This window comes from Polyodon spathula, chromosome 1 (genome assembly GCF_017654505.1).
Source record: "Polyodon spathula isolate WHYD16114869_AA chromosome 1, ASM1765450v1, whole genome shotgun sequence".
NCBI lineage: Eukaryota > Metazoa > Chordata > Actinopteri > Acipenseriformes > Polyodontidae > Polyodon > Polyodon spathula.
This window is the reverse complement of record NC_054534.1, coordinates 90,336,741-90,355,660: the sequence shown is the minus strand read 5'-3', so window position 1 is coordinate 90,355,660 and position 18,920 is coordinate 90,336,741. Positions and strand designations below refer to the sequence as shown.

At 38.1% G+C, this 18,920-nt stretch overlaps 1 protein-coding gene across 10 annotated transcripts in view; it reads left to right on the top strand.

Annotated features, from left to right (window-relative positions):
* LOC121324054 (amyloid-beta A4 precursor protein-binding family B member 2-like) overlaps nucleotides 1-18,920 on the top strand; it is a 121,744-nt gene that overhangs the window by 65,474 nt on the left and 37,350 nt on the right. For 7 of the 10 annotated variants that reach the window (XM_041265500.1, XM_041265528.1, XM_041265510.1 and 4 more), the window contains 5 exons: nucleotides 678-740; nucleotides 1,141-1,226; nucleotides 1,311-1,371; nucleotides 12,908-13,054; nucleotides 16,241-16,368. In XM_041265500.1, coding sequence (XP_041121434.1) covers nucleotides 678-740; nucleotides 1,141-1,226; nucleotides 1,311-1,371; nucleotides 12,908-13,054; nucleotides 16,241-16,368 — 485 coding nt within the window. The remainder of the gene's footprint in view (nucleotides 1-677; nucleotides 741-1,140; nucleotides 1,227-1,310; nucleotides 1,372-12,907; nucleotides 13,055-16,240; nucleotides 16,369-18,920) is intronic. The other 3 variants (XM_041265551.1, XM_041265545.1, XM_041265536.1) reach the window with 1 other exon arrangement.

Genomic DNA, 18,920 nt, shown 5'->3' with positions numbered 1-18,920 from the left:
GGAGTGAGGAGGACTTAGGTCGGGAAGAGTGTCCTCGGCTCACTGCGCACCAGTGACCCCTGTAGACTGGCCAGGCGCCTGCGGGCCTGCCTGCAAGTGGCCCAGTGCGGCATTTTCGTCTGACGCTGTAGCCCATGGCGGGCCTGCAGAGTGAAAAGAAGCGGACGGCTGATGGCACACATTTCGGAGGACGCGTATGCTCATCTTCGCCCCTCCCGAGTCAGCGCGGGGGGTTGCAGCAGTGAGCCAGGCTTCAAATTGGGCATTTCAGCTTGGGGAGAAAATGGGATAAAAACCAATTGGCGATTTGGTTTTTATCCTAGAACTTTGATCTTGCACCACAGCATTTTAGATTCCTTTTTTATTGCACATGGTTCATACCCTCCCATACACACAAAAACAAGTGTTGCTGTAGTCATCTGTTTTTCCACAACATGAATTGGCTTGCCTCTTTCCCTTGAGGTTCAGGGATGTTTTTTAATTGTTTTTATTTTATTTTATTTTATTTGTAAAATCAGTGCTATGATAGTGAACTTCAGATTGTAAGCAGGGGAAATGTCCACTCTGAAGCCTGTCGTATTACTAACCGAGTCTGTCAATAACGTGCAGTGTCTTGTCTTTTTCCCCTTTTTTATTAATGTGTTTTCCTTCATCTGTGTGAATAACTATATGTCTAGAAACAGCCATGGAGTGATTTTGCTGTGCTGAATGGGGGAAAGATTGATAGTGAAATTTGGAAGGCAAGTATATATGAACTGTCAGTTTTAGATTATTTTGAATGACTTGTGCATGGCAGTTGCTACCTTCTCCCCCCACCCTCTCCCCCCCAACCAAGCATTCTGCTCTGCTGTCTGTGCAGATTGATGTGTGATTTAAAGTGGCTAAACTAAGGCACCCCATGGTGAACAATATTGCTTCTGGACTGTTAACAAGATGCACTGTAATAAAAATGCAGTGACAACTGCAAGGCATGTATTACTCAAGTGAAAAAAAGATTTACAGGGTCAATATTCTGCATGCCAGTGCACCAAAGGATTGCAAAGCATTTTGTTGTTTTGTATTGTACAAGCTTTTTTGTGCAAAGGCTATAGATGTATGAAGAGTGTGCACAGACTCATTGTGAATGGTTTTTCTTTGCAGGATCTGCAAGCAGCTACAGTAAATCCTGACCCCAGTCTAAAGGAGTTTGAAGGAGCCACCTTGCGCTATGCCTCTTTGAAACTCAGGTATGTCAGTGCTTCTTGATGTTGGAATCACTATTGGAGATGTATTTGCAGTGAGCTGAAGTCAGTATCTAATTCTCTTCTTAGAAATGTGTCCCAGTCGGACGAGGAGGATTCCTGCAGCATTAACAGTGACCCAGAAGTCAAGGTCAGTCCAACACTTAGTGGCTAGGAGTAATGGAGATTAGGCTTGTCGCGATCGCTGAGACGCAAACTCATTCTCGTTCACAGTCCTATAAAACAAACCAGATTGGGTTCTGCCACTTTGAGTGTATGTTTTTTTGCTGTTTTAATGAAAACTGCCATTGTGTCAAGAATGAAAGCTGTTAATTACAAACCTGTAATTGAAATGCTGACTTAAAAAGAAAATAAAAGAAAAACTTTTGAGGCTTTTGAGTAAAACAAACTGCAGGCTTTTGAGTAAAACAGACTACTAGTTCTGGTGAATGTCTATTGAAATCTGCTAAAAGATATTTATATTCTGGAAGCTTGTAAAAGCTCACCCCCAGTGCCACCTACTGTGCTGTTCCAGTACTTCACGAAAATGACAAACCAGACATTTGCTCTCTCCTCATGTATGCCAAAGAAGCTGCTTAAGGTTCAATGAGGTTATATATCCCTGTAAACTTTAATTACATAAATCATTACAGCTTCACCCAGTTACACAGCTGTGTAAAGTGCCGCTGCTGTTTCCCTCCTGCTTGATAGCTGTGAAGTGATCAAAGTGCTGAGATTCAGAGTGATGATATATTGAAGACGAGACAAGTACTACAAGTAATGGAATAGACCCAGTACTGCACGTCGCACTAGCTGTTGGCAGTGTATTTTGTTAATACAGTATAGTCATACAGAAATGATCCAGTGATATATAAAACACTTTTTTTCTGGGGACCTATGCCCATTTTATAAAACCAAGGGAAGACTTAAATGATAAAATTAACAGGCAGGAGTGATTTGTGTGTTGATATTTGGCTAGGATACCAGAAAACATATATTGTACTATAAATAGTATCCTGGCATAAAATGTAGAATTTGTAGTATTTTGTGAGTCATACCAAGTAAATTAAGTATGTAGATTTCTCCATCTGGAAGAAATGGTAATCCAGTTGTCTTTAAACTTGCTATTAACATTATTTAGCACGAGATATTGACTGTCAGATTCTGGGGCTATATAAGGTTTCTGTGACCTTATATCTGTCCCTCTGTACGTCACACCTACATTTTTGCAACTATCTGGACAATCTATTATCAATGTGTCGTGAAACTTGATAATCTTATTCTATACCACTCTGTATACATTCTTGATTTATGGTCATGGAGTTTGCAGCTGTGGGGGAGGGATGGGGCCGTTGTTTTTATTTGATGGAAGTGAAGGACTTTTTCTTTTTTTGGTAAATGGGAAAACAAGCCCTGACCTACCCCTTATCAAGCTGCAATTCAGAACAAACCGGTATCCCACCAAACAAATTGCAAACACAATAAAATCCATTAAATGTCTTAAGTCTAAAATACCGGTTTGTATTCTAATATAGATTATATTCAAACATGGTCACTATCAAATATTATCAAATTTAAAGCAGTGTTTGTTCATATATTTGAACATTTTGTCCCAGCAGTCTTCAAAAAATAATGTCCATATCCAGTAAAGCTAGTGTTAGTTACATTTACTAGAGGGGAAATGATTTAATTATAGCAGGCATACATGTATGTAAGTGTTAATAAGGCATCTGGTTAATTCTAAACAATGTGTAAACTACTGAGTAACCCCTTCAGTCCTGGCAGACCTCATATGTTAACATATACTGTGGGAAATCATGCTGGGGCCTCACAGGATTCCTAGGTCCTAGTCTCAGGTAGTATAGAAACAAAATCCTTTTTTTTTTTTTTTTTCGTCCTGTTCTGATGTATACTCGATAAAGGAGTTTATTTTTCAGCTTGACAAAAATAATTCATGACTGAAAGGGTTAAATGTACCAATGTGGTGCTTTATCTTTACATTTCTAATTGTCTAGAAATGTCGTTGTCGGAGAAGTTGTTGGAGATTAATTAGGAAGGATTTTAAAAGTATCTGCATGTATTACATATGCTTCCTTGTTCTGTTTGTGGAAACAGACATTGGTCGGTATCTCTAAGAAATGGCAAGCAAAATGCATGCTTGAATTGCAACGCTGCCACCTCCTGGTAGTGCTATACACCTGCAGATTTCCGGCTTTCTCGCTATTTATTGTGTACTCACAATTAAGCTACACAGAAGACAGAACATAGTTTTTAACATGTTATTTACTGTTGTTTGTATAAAGCCAGACATTTTTTAGACTGTTTTTAGCACTCTTGCAGCTTAACTTCTACTAATTTTGTCAACTTAAGAATATACAGTAGAGTTGGAGGGAGATAGAGGACAACTGGGAAGGTGGAGATTAAATTAATCACAATAAGACTACATTTCTGGGACTTCAGTGGCCGCCTTGCATTTTTACTTTTTGTTATGTTAAATCCTGATATGATGGAGAACACCACAGGAGGGGAGTGGGGCTGTATTCAAAACCATAATACTATTCAGATAGAAAAAACATGGCTACACACATGCTAATGCTGCACCCAGTAAAACTCAAGTCCACTTTCTTTAACAGGCCTATTGCAATCAAGTAGGTATTGTGTCACCACAGCTAACACTGCAGTTGAGTACTTTACCCCTGTCGAAGGCTGGATATACTGTATTCATGTCTGTTCTCTGTCTGTTCATTTGTGACATTAAAAGTCTCAGTGAGTCAGTTGATCTCATTGTGAGTCAGTCCCACTTAGTAACTGGGCCACATCAGGAGCACCATTTGACGTGGATGTGAAGGTCACACATGTCTGAAAGCCAAATACATTATCAGCATCAGGCATCTGTAGTGTGGTATTTGTCTTATTTGCAGCCTTTGTAGGGTTTGTGCATTTTTATTGAAGGAAACATAATCCTTGAAATACAGTTTGTGTGTGTGTGTAAATTTATACACAGCAACCTGAAATTGAATAGTCAAGGTCCACAAACCAGTTGGTATTGAAGTTTCTCAGTGGGCCACATTTACCATAAAAAAAACAACCCGGAGTGTCATGTTTTAGCAGCAGTAATGGAGCTCTGGTTTGACCTGCAAACAGCTTGTAACCTGAAGTCTGTATTTTGAAATAACTGTGAACTATTATAATTTAAAAATAACGATGATGATGATTTAATAATTTAATGCATTTCTAGTGATACTATAATGATTGCATAGGGTATAGATGATGAGCAGGGTCGTAGTTCTCGATCTAAGAAAGTATACATTACTATGAATACTGAGTAGCAATTAATAACAGATAACTGAGGTTCCATGAGGAATGCCTTTTACTGCCTGTGTGAGGCTTTCATTAGTGATGTAAATCTAAAAAAAATGTCCTGAAACATCACGAAAAATGTTGTGCTCCTGAATATGGAATGGTCTGGCTCTATATCTGAATTTTTCTTCTAATATATATTGGTCATTCTGTCTCAAGTGGACAAAATTATTTGTTGTTTAATGCTCTAAACCTGTATAATTACTCAGAACCACAACAGATCACTGTTTAGGGCAGAGAGGTTCCAGTGGTTATGCATCACATTCATCTCAGTCACTCATAGGCAGCATGAAAAGCGTTGATTTAGTGTGATTTCAGGTTGTTTTGAACATCCCCATGAATGTCACGGTCTAGGTCCTTCTCCAGCCTGTAGTGTTGTCATGTAGGGTCGTTGCCAAGGGCTGGAGTGACAGGATGCCGACTGGGTGTCTGCGGCAGGCATGACTTGGCCTGGTGCCACACATAGCATTAAAGTATCTGCTGTCTGAATAGAGAGACTGCGGATAAATAATGCAGTACCCTTAAAACTAAAAAGAAATAAACCATCTGCCCCTAAAAAGCTTTTTCAGAGTTATTCTGAAATGATAAAAAATCAATCATATGCTTCTCAGTATTTTTTTTTGGCCGGTTTTTATTCTCTGTTGGTAAGGTGCCCACTGCTGTACCTGGACCATCCTGACATTAGTCGGTTGTGTGTAAGCTAGACTTTAAAATCTGAATATTTTACTTTTGAACATAATTAATATATGCATTAGTTACATTAATCAAATGGTTTACAATTTATTATTAATAAAAATAGATCTTTCATAACCGGGGGGGGGGGTCCCCCCAACAGACTGATGCTTTTCCAGACACAGAACTAAATTTTCCACAAAGTGTTAAACAATGGCCTTTAATTCTAGGCACATTAGAGCCTCTTTTCTCCTGGGATGTAGATCTAAATGTTTTATAACAAGAACTGAAAAAGTGGAGTGTGCTGTATAATTCAGTGTGTAAACCCACAGCTACTTGAGTTAACAAAGGCCTCTTAGAGAACTGACTACACTTAAAAGCAAGTCCTATTCTTCATCAATAGGATTACATCTATTGACGACACTTAATTTACATACTGTGGCGGGGCCTGAAATTACATGTGCAGCTGCCTGGCCAGTTATTAACGCTGTCTACAGTGCTTGGAAAATGAAGTGAGAAGAGAGGAGAAAAAGGCAATATAGAGCATAAGCATTGGAGAAATAGGGAAGATACTCAAATGCTGCTTATTTTCACTTGACAGAATTATTGAAATAATTGCCAGAACCAGGATAATATCCTTGTCTGCAGTGGCTGTGTGATAATTGAGACTTAAAGCTACCGTGTCCCACAGTTATATTAACATTGATATCCAATTTCTTGTTTTTCGTACTGCGTGTGTACCCGCACATTCTCTGTTTCTAGAAGACAGACCGTGTTAATCAGTTTGTTTACATTCACCAAAAGCAGACGAGTCCCCTTTTAAAACATGCCCTGGTGACGGCACAATCCAAGCCTTGTTTAGCTGCTATGGTAGAATGATATGAAAGACTCATGGATGATTTGTTAAAAGAAAAAAATCAGGAAACACACATAAAACCTGTATTTTCAACATGGACTTCTAGTATAACTTATTGTGAAAAATGCAAACTGAAAGTGCATGGGCCAACTGGAAGTAAGCTGTATGTTGAGCTGTCTGCTTCACTTTTTTTGCTCCAGTCATTCTGACTAGATTTTAAGTATGCAGACCTTGACCTTCACCCAGCATAAATTACTGTGTCATAAATAATTGTCTGGTTTTGTTCCACGGTGAAAGTCACAATCCTAGAAGAGTGTTCCATCGGTGGATCACTGTGATTCCCAGATGTGGCATCACCGCACCACACCATTCATTGTTTAGGGCAGGTTATGTCGACATTGCAAAGTTTATTGTTGCAGATTTCAAACACCCTGTGTGTGCATTCTGTTTTAATATTGTTAAACCCAGACAAATTGAGTGTGTGTGGCATCTGAATGTATGCTCCATTTCTGCTAGTTTTATCATATGAAATTGCATAGAAAGTTGTTTTCATCACCCACCCCTTTTATTCTGTCCATGTGACACAGTGGGGATGTGAACTGAATGTGGTTATGTATCCTCTTTTAATTTCGGTGTAAAAGTACTGAGGCAGAGATTGCTGCTCTATTAAGAGATGCATGTAATAAGATACATGAGATGCAGCATAAAATTCTGTTTTGAGGGTGTTCCTACTTGGTGTAACCCACAACATCTAAACTTTAACCAATATTTGTAGTCATAAAGACGTACTGAATAATACCACAGTAGTTAAACGTTTGTCGATATGCAGCGGTGTGATGAGCACATTTATTTCATTTGTGTGAAAGTTTCACTGGGTTATGCAAAGAGCAAGGGGAAAAAGGGCCATAAGGTGGCGCTGTAGTTTTTCGGTTACAGTTAGTGCCACGGTTAACAGAAAGTGGAATAAAGTGTGACAATTGGGATGCTCTCTTTCTACATTTTTGTTGATGGAAAAGATCTTACTAAATTCAACAGAAGGCACTAGACTGGTGAATAATTTAGTTTATCCTGCGTCTTCAGCTAATCTGTTAGGAGAGCTGGGCCAGGATGTAGATTCTCAACTTCACCTTGTTCAAAGGCACCTCTGGAATATGGTATGTTTTTTTTTTTTTTTTTTTTTTTAGCATGGTCATGACTCATTTCAAGTTTAGGGGATATTTTGTTCTACATTTTGTACAAAAGCATATATAATTATATACTATATATATATATATTATTATATTATATATATATATATATATATATATATATATAAATAATATCTCGATAGAGCCAGCTCCGGTCCCATATATATATATGCCCGAATATATATATATATTATATATATTACAATATATATATTATAATATATATATATATATATATATATCATGTAGACATCTATTGATTGGGTTAATTAAAAGATTTACTGTCAAAGACCAGTTGACACCAAAGCCCTGTCCCTGTGGATCTCAACAATATTGCAAGGTGTCGGGGGGGAAAAAAAGAACTACACCCAATGCAGTTCTTGAAAATATCAGGGCTTTTCTGTTTTAGCTTCTGTGTTTACTTGTGCTACCTCTTGGAGGACATGGCTTTCTCATTTTTTAGTAACACACTGGCACTTTTAAAGCCTTATTTTGTGGAAGCATTCATCACCTTGTTTTCACATTTTGTTTAACTGAAATGATTCCCATGTGTTCAGAAGGTGTAAGAGCCTTGCTTTTCTACTCCCTAGAATTGCATGCTTTGATTGATTCCAACATTATTAAACAAATCAAGGTCTAGATTTATTAATATTGTTACACCAAAATTAAGTAAAATGAAACTATATAATAAAAAAATCATACAAAACCCTGTCTTTGGGGGTTAATTTAAGTACTGAAATATATTCCCATGTTTAGTCATTCTTGCAACATTGAAGTGCACATTGATCACATGCCAGTGCCCCATCCATACCATGAGCCGTTTAGCTGTTATGGACATTATAATCAGGTTGGTTTTAAATAATGCAACTCTGTCTTGGTCATACCCCAGGACTGTCCCATATTGCAAGATGAAACCCACAGTGTAATACCACATTGCTATGGACGGTTCTCATCCCACATTTTTGTTAGATTTAGCAGCACAAATACACCAAAAGGAATACAAACCCCATTTAGAATATTTTATGTTCTTAGATGTTACCAAAACATGTTTCATTATGTCTCACATTTAGAGCATATGTCCCTGTTTTTGAAGTTTATATATAATCGCAGTTAACCTTCCACAAGGAAATTTGAAATATGGAATGTGTAGTTATTCATAGTTAACACATGGTGGCAGGACTTGATACTACAGAATATGATTAGTACAGAACCAGTATCGTTTTACAAAGTCTTAAATATGGGATTTGCTAGTTTCTTCATATATGCAAGGCTTAGATGTAAAAAGTAATTCTGGTACTAATATATGCACTCTACATATACATTATATATACTTTGTGTGTGTGTACATATACATTATATATACTATATATATAGATATGTGTGTATATATATATATATATATATATATATATATATATATACACACACACACAGTGCTCACTCGCTATAACGCGCACAACACTCCCTCTTTAAAATGCACATATAGTGAAGCAAAAATGTCCATGAATTAACCATGCATAAAGTACCGTGTAATCAACGCTATATTTGTTACAAAAAAATAAAACATACAAAAAAAAGGTAGCATTCCCACTCGTGGATCATTTTAAGTAGCGGTTTTTAAACTGTAAGTAGCCTGTTTAAACATTGGTTGGGAGTTCAGTTCGAAGTGACAGACAAGCAAACCAAGTGTGAGAAGGAGAGCGGGTCGGGAGAGGGAAAGAGGGAATGGGCTTGCCCCGGGTTCGTCGGCCAGAGCTGGGCTGAAGCGTCTAGTCTCCTGGAGAAAGCCGCAGCTCCTCTTGCAGCAAAAAAGTAAATACATTAAGAAAGATAACCACATAATAATAGGCCTCAGATTTATTTATTTATAAAACAAATGCTGAATAAGATGTCTGTGTTATAAAGTGCCAGCGCAGCTTTTCTTCAGCTCAGATACTGTATCAAAAGGGAGAGACAGAAACGGAAGTTAGACTGAGAAATTGACTACAGTTTGAACAACACTGGTACTGTATTTACTGTAGAAATATTGCATGAATCACTAGTATAGGGAATTGGGGGATATGCTGTAGGAGCGTTATATCTGAGACGCGTTATAATGCTTGTAAGAATCAAGCCATCTGCTTATAAGAATAATTTTGGGGCAAACTGACTACATGCAATATGGTACTTGATCAAGTGCAATGATGTGTACAGACAATAAAAGCTGTTTTTGAATTAGAATCTGATCACATCTCGCATGATTAAGCATGTACACAGTGTGGATAGTGCAATGTTGCAGGAAACACTGCATTGTTTGCAGTTAAACGTGACTGTGCCACTACATTGTGCAGGTATATTTTTGTGTTCTCTTTTAGTGAAAACGTGTTTCAATTAAGTGAATACCCATTCATTGAATACATACGGAGTACAGCAGTGTTACTGTGTGATTTGCGCTTAGAGGGAGTGGGGTTGCAACGCGATGGTGAGGAGGATGACGGAGGAGGGGGGGGAGGTTGGGGGCCGGATTGTAGAGCTTTGCATCTCCGCTTAATGAAAAACTGAGATTTACATCGCAACAGAAAATAAGGTATTGATGCTTAAATGCAGTGGTAGTCCTGACAGTAAATTACTGTACTGTAATGTCATTTTAATTCAAAGGCCGTTACACACAACACCGCACAGCAGTTAAACTAGGCACCCTCATGAGACGATCGCTTCTCAACTATACTGTAGTAAAATAGGATTCTGCAACCTTGAGTAAACATAATTGTGATCATGTAACAAGCTGCTTACCCACAAGGACTTGTTTTGATGTATTGTCTTCAGTGATTGAGCACCGTTGACATCTATATACTGTGTGTTAAACTGCTGATGGCACACTTCTGCTAATTGTAATGCGTCAGAGTGGCCGAGGACAGTGTAAGTTATCTGGCTCGAGTCTTGATTTACAGTTTTAAACCAGTGTTGGTTTTATTTTTCTTACACTGCCGTGGTGAAACAACTGCTAATAAAACAAACAAAATAAATCTAGCTCTCAGCTGGAGCACTAACAGTACTTTAATGGAACAAACACTAGATCTCTTACTCGAGTTTTGGTTGCTTTTTGTTACTTCTGCTTCCTTACACCTCTATACCCCCATCACAAAGCTTAAACGAGGTGTCATTTAACTTTAACGAGCAGTTAACCAATTGACTATTATCCATAATTCGTTAAGGAAAAGGAGCTTTGGATTTTTCATGGGTGTACATACGTGTAAGAACTTGTGACATCTAGTGGTCGACCCATTACACTGCATCCAGGGAACATCGGGACGGATGTGATTCTTATGACTGGACAGCACTGTGTGTGTGTGTGTGTGTGTGTGTGTGTGTGTGTGTGTGTGTGTGTATATATATATATATATATATATATATATATATATATATATAATGTGTGTGTGTGTGTTAGGGCTGTCACTCCATTGAAATATTTGATCGGTTAATTTATGGGCATTAGTTGATTTAATTGATGCACATTTTAAAATAAAGGTAACAGTCTTAAAGCAGGTCCTGCACAGTAATACTTAAAAAAATAAATAAAATAAAATACTACACATTAATACAATATAAGTAGAACACAGACATTACATTGTGCACTTACATTAATGCATTGCAGCTTTTCGTTGTGTGTATCTGAAGAAATCGGCATCCAATGCAAAATTTAAACTTCCATTTTTGATCTTCGTTTTGCCTGAATCCCCCCAGTAGCGCACACACTCCTGCTGGGAGAGGTGGTGTGGGGCTGCTTGTTTCCAGACAGCCATCGATTGTCACCACCTGCTGAGCTTGCTGACATCCCCACATTGAGCCAACCAGCACTGTATAATATTAAGTCATCATAAAGGGATCAGGGAGACACTGTGTAGTCTCATTTACAGAAAATTAATCAGAGCCTTCTACTCTTATGTCAGAACTAAAAACTATGTGTGTGTGTGTATAATTAAATAATTTACTAAATATTTCATTAGTCACCCATGTGGACATAATCACATATATAATTGCTAACTGCATTTGAGGGTTATCAAAGAACTATTGCCTGGAGGTTAGTGAACTTATTGACGATACCTAAAGGCTGAATGTATTACTGCTCTCTCCACGTGACCTCTGTTACTTTCAGTGACTTAGTATTACTTATCATTTAAAGCCTACAGATGCTATTTCTTCCTTACATCTAAGTAATTGACCAGGAGTAAGTCTAAACGGCTCAGGGGTGTGCAATTCATATCGCCCAATGCCCTAAACAAAAAGATTTGTGTTAGGGACAAGAAGTTTTACTGTTATGCTATGCATTTTTTTTTAAAGGTACTTAATTGGGTGTTTGGCAGTAGGTGTGATTTAACATAATTATTTTTGGTATGACTTTGAAGTTACTCCATAAACTGCCACCTTGTTAAAATTCTGACTGGACTCTTCGCTGAGTACCCTCAGTCTCTCACAACTCAGGCTGCTGTGAGACCGACCGTGCAACGCCCACAAAACAAAATTATGTCTCTTTATCCAATGGTCATATAGGAAACCAAAACGTATTAAACAAGTGTCATTGCCGTTCTTCTGGGTAATGTAGTTTAGAAACCAGTCTGTTAACCCATTCTACCTGTTTAGCACGACTTTCAGCTTCAAAATCATTTTTAAAATGTACTCATTCATTTTTCTTTAGAATCTTTTTTGTTTTGCTGTGTGTTGTGCACAAACATTAGATTCAGTTTTGGCAAGTATGTTTGTACTGAATTACGTTTTCTTTATTTCATTGAATTAAGCAAACATTTGTTATGACTCACTAATTGATTGTGTTCATTGTTTAACAAGCAAAACCCATTGTTAAATGATTGTCGCAAACGGGCATTGGTTCATTGTTTAACAAGCAAATGACCCCTAAAGTAAACCTAATTGTATTTTGTGTGGCGGTGTTTTGTCGGACGGTGAGGGGGCAAGTAGATTTTTAAGAAGGTCAAGAGATTTTTCTAGCATTTTGAACCGGGTCAGGGGGGTTTTTTTTTTTTTTTTTCCAAAAATTGCGCACCCCTGGAGGCTAGTTCATCTGCATGATATAGAGTCAGGTTGGTAACTAGGGGATACTTATAAAGAAATACATACTAAATCTGTCATGGGCTGTGTGTCTTTTTCTGAATGGGGTGGGGTGGGGTGTGGGGGGCTGCAAATGGATTATCAAAGATCTTCTCTAGGAATGCATGTGTTAGGCCTTTATCACATGCATATTTAACAGACCCCACTCTAGTTTTGTACTCTTATTCATTGTTGTTCATATTTAGAATTGTTGGTATTCCCTACTGAAACCTTGAGTGGAGTCTGTTCTCTCGCACTCCTCTACCACAGATAATTCAAATTTATATAACGTACAGATGCTGAAATATCCTGTGAAGAAAACTGCTTACAATTTAACTTGGCACGAAAATGGCACTGGAAATGCTGGCTCCATTATCTGAGTTTGTATAATACCACTAATGCAGAGTACCTAGCTTCAGTACAACAACATTTCAATCCAATATGGACCGCTGTATCTACTGTATCCACTGTTTCTTCTGTATCCACTGTTTCTGCTGTATCTACACACTCAGATTCCTTGTTGTTTGCAGTGCTTTGCAGTGCGCTCTCTGGGCTGGGTGGAAATGGCAGAGGAGGACCTGACTCCGGGGAAGAGCAGTGTTGCTGTTAATAACTGCATCCGTCAGCTCTCCTACTGCAAAAACGACATCCGAGACACAGTCGGGATATGGGGAGAGGTGAGGAGCAAGAATGGATCTCTTTTTACATAGGAACTGTTTTGCTATCACTTCCCAAAGTGAACACTACCCAGGTGGATTCCATGAATTTAAAACTCCACCTATGAGTGTCCACTCAAAGCAGAGGTGTAAAACTGTTTTTTTGCGGTAACTCATTTAGTTGTACAATTCTATGGATATTTGAACGAAATTTCAAATTTAATGGAATAGTCTTATATATGTACATCTATGGCCAAAAGTTTTGCATTGCCTAGAATTTTAGAATTAAAACAGACAAAGAGAAGGAGATGTGATACTTTTTATTGGACTAACTAAATAATAATTATTCACAAGCTTTGAAGAGCTCAAAGGTCTCTTCTTCAGATGAAAGAGATGAAAGTAGAAAAGAGATATTGATGTTTACATTCAAAGGTTGCATCAGAACTTTAACAAAAAGAACCCATTTTGAATCACTACAATTCTAATATGTGTGTGTGTGTGTGTGTGTGTGTGTGTGTGTATGTGGTATATATATATATATATATATATATATATATATATATATATATATATTATATCTTATATATATGTATACATAAAAAATTTACGTTTTTTTTTAAATGTACACAAAAACTTAAAGTAATTGTGTAATAGACCACAATGTAACACCTCTAAATACATTCATTCTGAGAGATTAGAGGCATTAAATCTTCATTCATTTGTGAACATTTTACATTTACTCTAAAGGAATAGTCTACTGCGTTATCTACAAGAAATGCAACAAATTGTATGTAGGGGAAACTAAAAGGCGTTTAGCAGACCGGTTTGTAGAACACTTAAGAAGCATTTGTATTAACACCACTGCATTTCCAGTAGCCTGTCACTTCAACAGTGATGATCACACTGCTGAAGCCATCACAGTCTGTGTGATCAATCAGTGCTATGGAACAGATGTTGCTTGGAAACAGAAGGAACACGAGTTTATCTTCAAACTGGGAACTTTGGAACCTCTGGGAATGAACATTCTACTCTAATAATCTGACACCATCCACAGAATCTTTGTATATTTAAACAAGTCTGGGATAAAGTGGTAGAGAGGCACAGAGCAGGAGAAGGGTACAAGAAAATTTCAAAGGCCCTGATTATCCCTCCTATGTATAGTGAAGTCCATCATTATGAAGTGGAAGATACATCATACCACCCAGACAGAAACTGGGCAGCCGGGCAAGCAGGAAACTGGTTCGGGATGTCACTCTGAAGCCAACAATGACCTTGAGAGATCTGCAAAGTTCTGTGCCTGAGATAGGAGTCACTGTTCACACATCAACAATAAGCTGATCCCTACACAAAGCTGGCCTGTATGGACGGGTGGCAAGAAAGAACCCATTATTCAAAAAGCCTCATCTTAAAGCATGTATGGAGTTAGTGAGAAAGCATGTAGATGATACTGCAGACATGTGGAAAAAGTTTTTGTGGTCGGACGAGACAAAAATTTAACTTTTCCCAGTCAAAATTCCAGGCGTTACATCTGGCACAAGCCCAACCCTGCACATCACCCAGTCAACACCATCCAACTGTCAAGCGTGGTGGCAGCATCATATTATGAGGATGCTTCTCTTCAGCAGGGTCTGGGAAGCTTGTCAGGGTAGAGGAGAGAATGGATGGTGCAAAGTACAGGTGAATCCTTGAGGAAAACTTGTTCGAGTCAGCCAGGACTCTGAAACTGGGGAGGAAATTCACATTTCAATAGGACAATGACCAGAAGCACAAAGCCAAAGCCACACTGGAGTGGTTGAACATGAAGATAATTAATATTCTTGAGTGGCACAGTCAAAGTCCTGACTTGAATCCAATCGAAAATTTAAGATTGCAGTCCGTTGACAATCCCAAACAAACTTATCAGAACTGAAGCAATTTTCCTGTGAAGAATGGGCAAATATTTCACCATCCTACTATGCAAAACTAATAGAGACCTATCCAAAAAGACTCATTGCAGTAATTGGTGCAAAATTTGCTTCTACCAAGTACTGACTTAAGGGGCTGAATACTTATGCAACCAGTAAATTTCATTTTGTACATTTTCTTTGCAAGTTTTCCTGACTTTTAATCTCATTCTCATATAACAATGTACAGTTTAACCACTACAGCTTTGAATAAAAAAAGTTAGTTTGAAAAACTGTGCTTCCTTATTTTGTAATTCAACAACATGTGACATTATTGATCTTGAAATGTTCACTTGTAAGCGTATAATATCTGGTACTATAATAGGTTAAAACCTTTCTTTCCTGTAGTTTTGCTCTTCCTTAGTCATTTCATGTGGAGAGTAAAATTGCCCCCACTGCATCAACCAACTGCTTTCCCCTATTGAGTGACAGGCTTCACTTTTAGTAACGTGCCTTCACCCTGAAGACACTGAAACTATCTAGGATGTGAAGTAGTGGCTTACTGCTTTGAAAGGAAGGCATGCAAGCTGAGAACCTAACACTGTGTAAAAATGTTAGGTGCAGGTCTAGTTTACAGGCCCACGACAAAAGAATTACAGTTCACGGTATGTAAAATTGTGGCTTGACTGGCATCAGTGTCACTTACCCAGCGTCCTTTCCAGCAACCTTAGAACTTCTTAGTAGATCCCTCTTGAGGCACTGTGTTCATTCTATAAATTTACTTCATAGTTGCCTGAGAAAACAAGCATGCATTTGCTGTTACTATAAACTTTTGTTTCTGCTGTCCGAATAAGTTCACAATTTCTCAATTACCTAATTAAATCCAGTTATTGGCTTACTTAGTTAGCATTAACCTGTGCTGCAGATCTTAAGCCACTTATGATGTAAAGACACCTATAAAACCTTCAAGATTGGGGCTGTCCGTGACCTGGTCTAGAGGCATATTGATTTAAGGATTAAATAAGGGGCTGGGGGAGGCATAGTGGTACAGTATTTGATCTTTTATTACAAGCAAGTTGGTGGTTTGCAAATATTGCTATGCACTTTAGTGGCTTAGCAGTTAGGTGACATGTAAATGGTTTGCTTTTAGATTGATTTGTGATAAGGATCGACGACAATAGCCATGGCAAGTGTTTTATGTTTATAGCAGGGGTTTATCTGCTGCTCAGAGGAGGCGACGGGTAATGTGTAAGACATTGGTTTTATTGAAGTAGGACCTGGTCCACTTGTTTATTTTAATGCTGCTGTTATGTTTTGATTTTAGGGCAAGGATATGTATCTGGTTTTGGAGAACAATATGCTGAACCTGGTTGACCCCATGGATCGCTCAACTCTTCATTCCCAGCCCATTGTGAGCATCCGAGTGTGGGGAGTAGGCCGGGACAATGGGAGGTAAGAAAAGGTCAATTTCTGCCTCCTCTTAAAGTGGTTACCACCCCACAGCTGTCATATGCAATGGGAGTTTTATTTTTTTTTTACAGAACAAAGATTAACAGGAGGTTTATGTCAGTTCATTGTATCTGTGTGCTTGGGTGCATAAAGAATAGGCTAACAGCATAACAGCACTAGCTGTTTGTAATTCTTTAAACCACGTTTTGTGTGTGGAGTCTTGTGTGCTAAGAAATAAATAATAACGTGCATAACCTAGGAGTCAGTTTTAAGAACATAAGAACATAAGAAAGTTTACAAACGAGAGGAGGCCATTCGGCCCATCTTGCTCGTTTGGTTGTTAGTAGCTTATTGATCCCAAAATCTCATCAAGCAGCTTCTTGAAGGATCCCAGGGTGTCAGCTTCAACAACATTACTGGGGAGTTGATTCCAGACCCTCACAATTCTCTGTGTAAAAGTGTCTCCTATTTTCTGTTCTGAATGCCCCTTTTTCTAAACTCCATTTGTGACCCCTGGTCCTTGTTTCTTTTTTCAGGCAGAAAAAGTCCCTTGGGTCGACACTGTCAATACCTTTTAGAATTTTGAATGCTTGAATTAGGTCGCCACGTAGTCTTCTTTGTTCAAGACTGAACAGATTCAATTCTTTTAGCCTGTCTGCATATGACATGCCTTTTAAGCCTGGAATAATTCTGGTCGCTCTTCTTTGCACTCTTTCTAGAGCAGCAATATCTTTTTTATAGCGAGGTGACCAGAACTGCACACAATATTCAAGATGAGGTCTTACTAGTGCATTGTACAGTTTTAACATTACTTCCCTTGATTTAAATTCAACACTTTTCACAATGTATCCGAGCATCTTGTTAGCCTTTTTTATAGCTTCCCCACATTGTCTAGATGAAGACATTTCTGAGTCAACAAAAACTCCTAGGTCTTTTTTATAGATTCCTTCTCCAATTTCAATATCTCCCATATGATATTTATAATGTACATTTTTATTTCCTGCGTGCAGTACCTTACACTTTTCTCTATTAAATGTCATTTGCCATGTGTCTGCCCAGTTCTGAATCTTGTCTAGATCATTTTGAATGACCTTTGCTGCTGCAACAGTGTTTGCCACTCCTCCTACTTTTGTGTCGTCTGCAAATTTAACAAGTTTGCTTACTATACCAGAATCTAAATCATTAATGTAGATTAGGAATAGCAGAGGACCTAATACTGATCCCTGTGGTACACCGCTGGTTACCACACTCCATTCTGAGGTTTTTCCTCTAATCAGTACTTTCTGTTTTCTACATGTTAACCACTCCCTAATCCATGTACATGTGTTTCCTTGAATCCCAACTGCGTTCAGTTTGAGAATGAATCTTTTGTGCGGGACTTTGTCGAAAGCTTTCTGGAAATCTAAATAAACCATGTCATATGCTTTGCAATTATCCATTTTCGATGTTGCATCCTCAAAAAAATCAAGCAAGTTAGTTAGGCACGATCTCCCTTTCCTAAAACCATGTTGACTGTCTCCCAGTACCCTGTTACCATATAGGTAATTTTCCAGTTTGGATCTTATTATAGTTTCCATAAGTTTGCATATAATAGAAGTCAGGCTTACTGGTCTGTAGTTACCTGGTTCAGTTTTGTTTCCCTTTTTGTGGATCGGTATTACGTTTGCAATTTTCCAGTCTGTCGGTACCACCCCTGTGTCAAGAGACTGCTGCATGATCTTGGTTAGCGGTTTGTAAATTACAAATTACTTCTTTCATTTCTTTGAGTACTACTGGGAGGATCTCATCCAGCCCAGGGGATTTGTTTATTTTAAGAGCTCCTAGTCCCTTTAACACTTCTGCCTCAGTTATGCTAAAGTTATTTAAAACTGGATAGGAACTGGATGACATGTGGGGCATGTTGTCAGTATCTTCCTATATTACGTTCCTAAAGACGCAATATAAATTGTCTGAAATATTTTAGAGACAGTCTATCACACTGTGACTGCTTAAGTTTAATAAACTAATCATGAGGATATTGTTTCTATGTAGAGATATTCCAGATGTGAATGTTTTGTACATTTAAATTAGAGGATATAAACTGGTTGTGTGGGCAGACTTGCTACTGTAAGTCCCATTTCTCCCCAGCAGGTGTCACTGTTATTCAGTTGTCCTTGACTAGTTCCCAGTATTATTTTGAAAGGGTAAGGACTTTGATAAGAACTGCTTTAAATGTTGTATTGACATTTCCTGAATGTTTTATTATTTGAAAGGTTGAGTGCCTGCGTCTTATCAGGGGATGAAAAGACATCTGGCTAAATACTTTACTACTTCCCCGCATGTTGGCTTATGTTTGTATTTTTATTCCATCTGATTTGGCTTAGTTGGTTTATTTTCCTTTTCTAAGAAGGAACATGGGCAAACAGTTCTGTACAGAATTTAACATTGAAAGGTTTTTATCTAGACATGTTGCAGAAGCCTTTGTAGGTTCAGGGGTGTTTTTGTACTATAGATAACTTGTTGGTTATTTCATCTTCAGTTCTGAGATTTAAATCTGTCACAGATATGAAACTTTA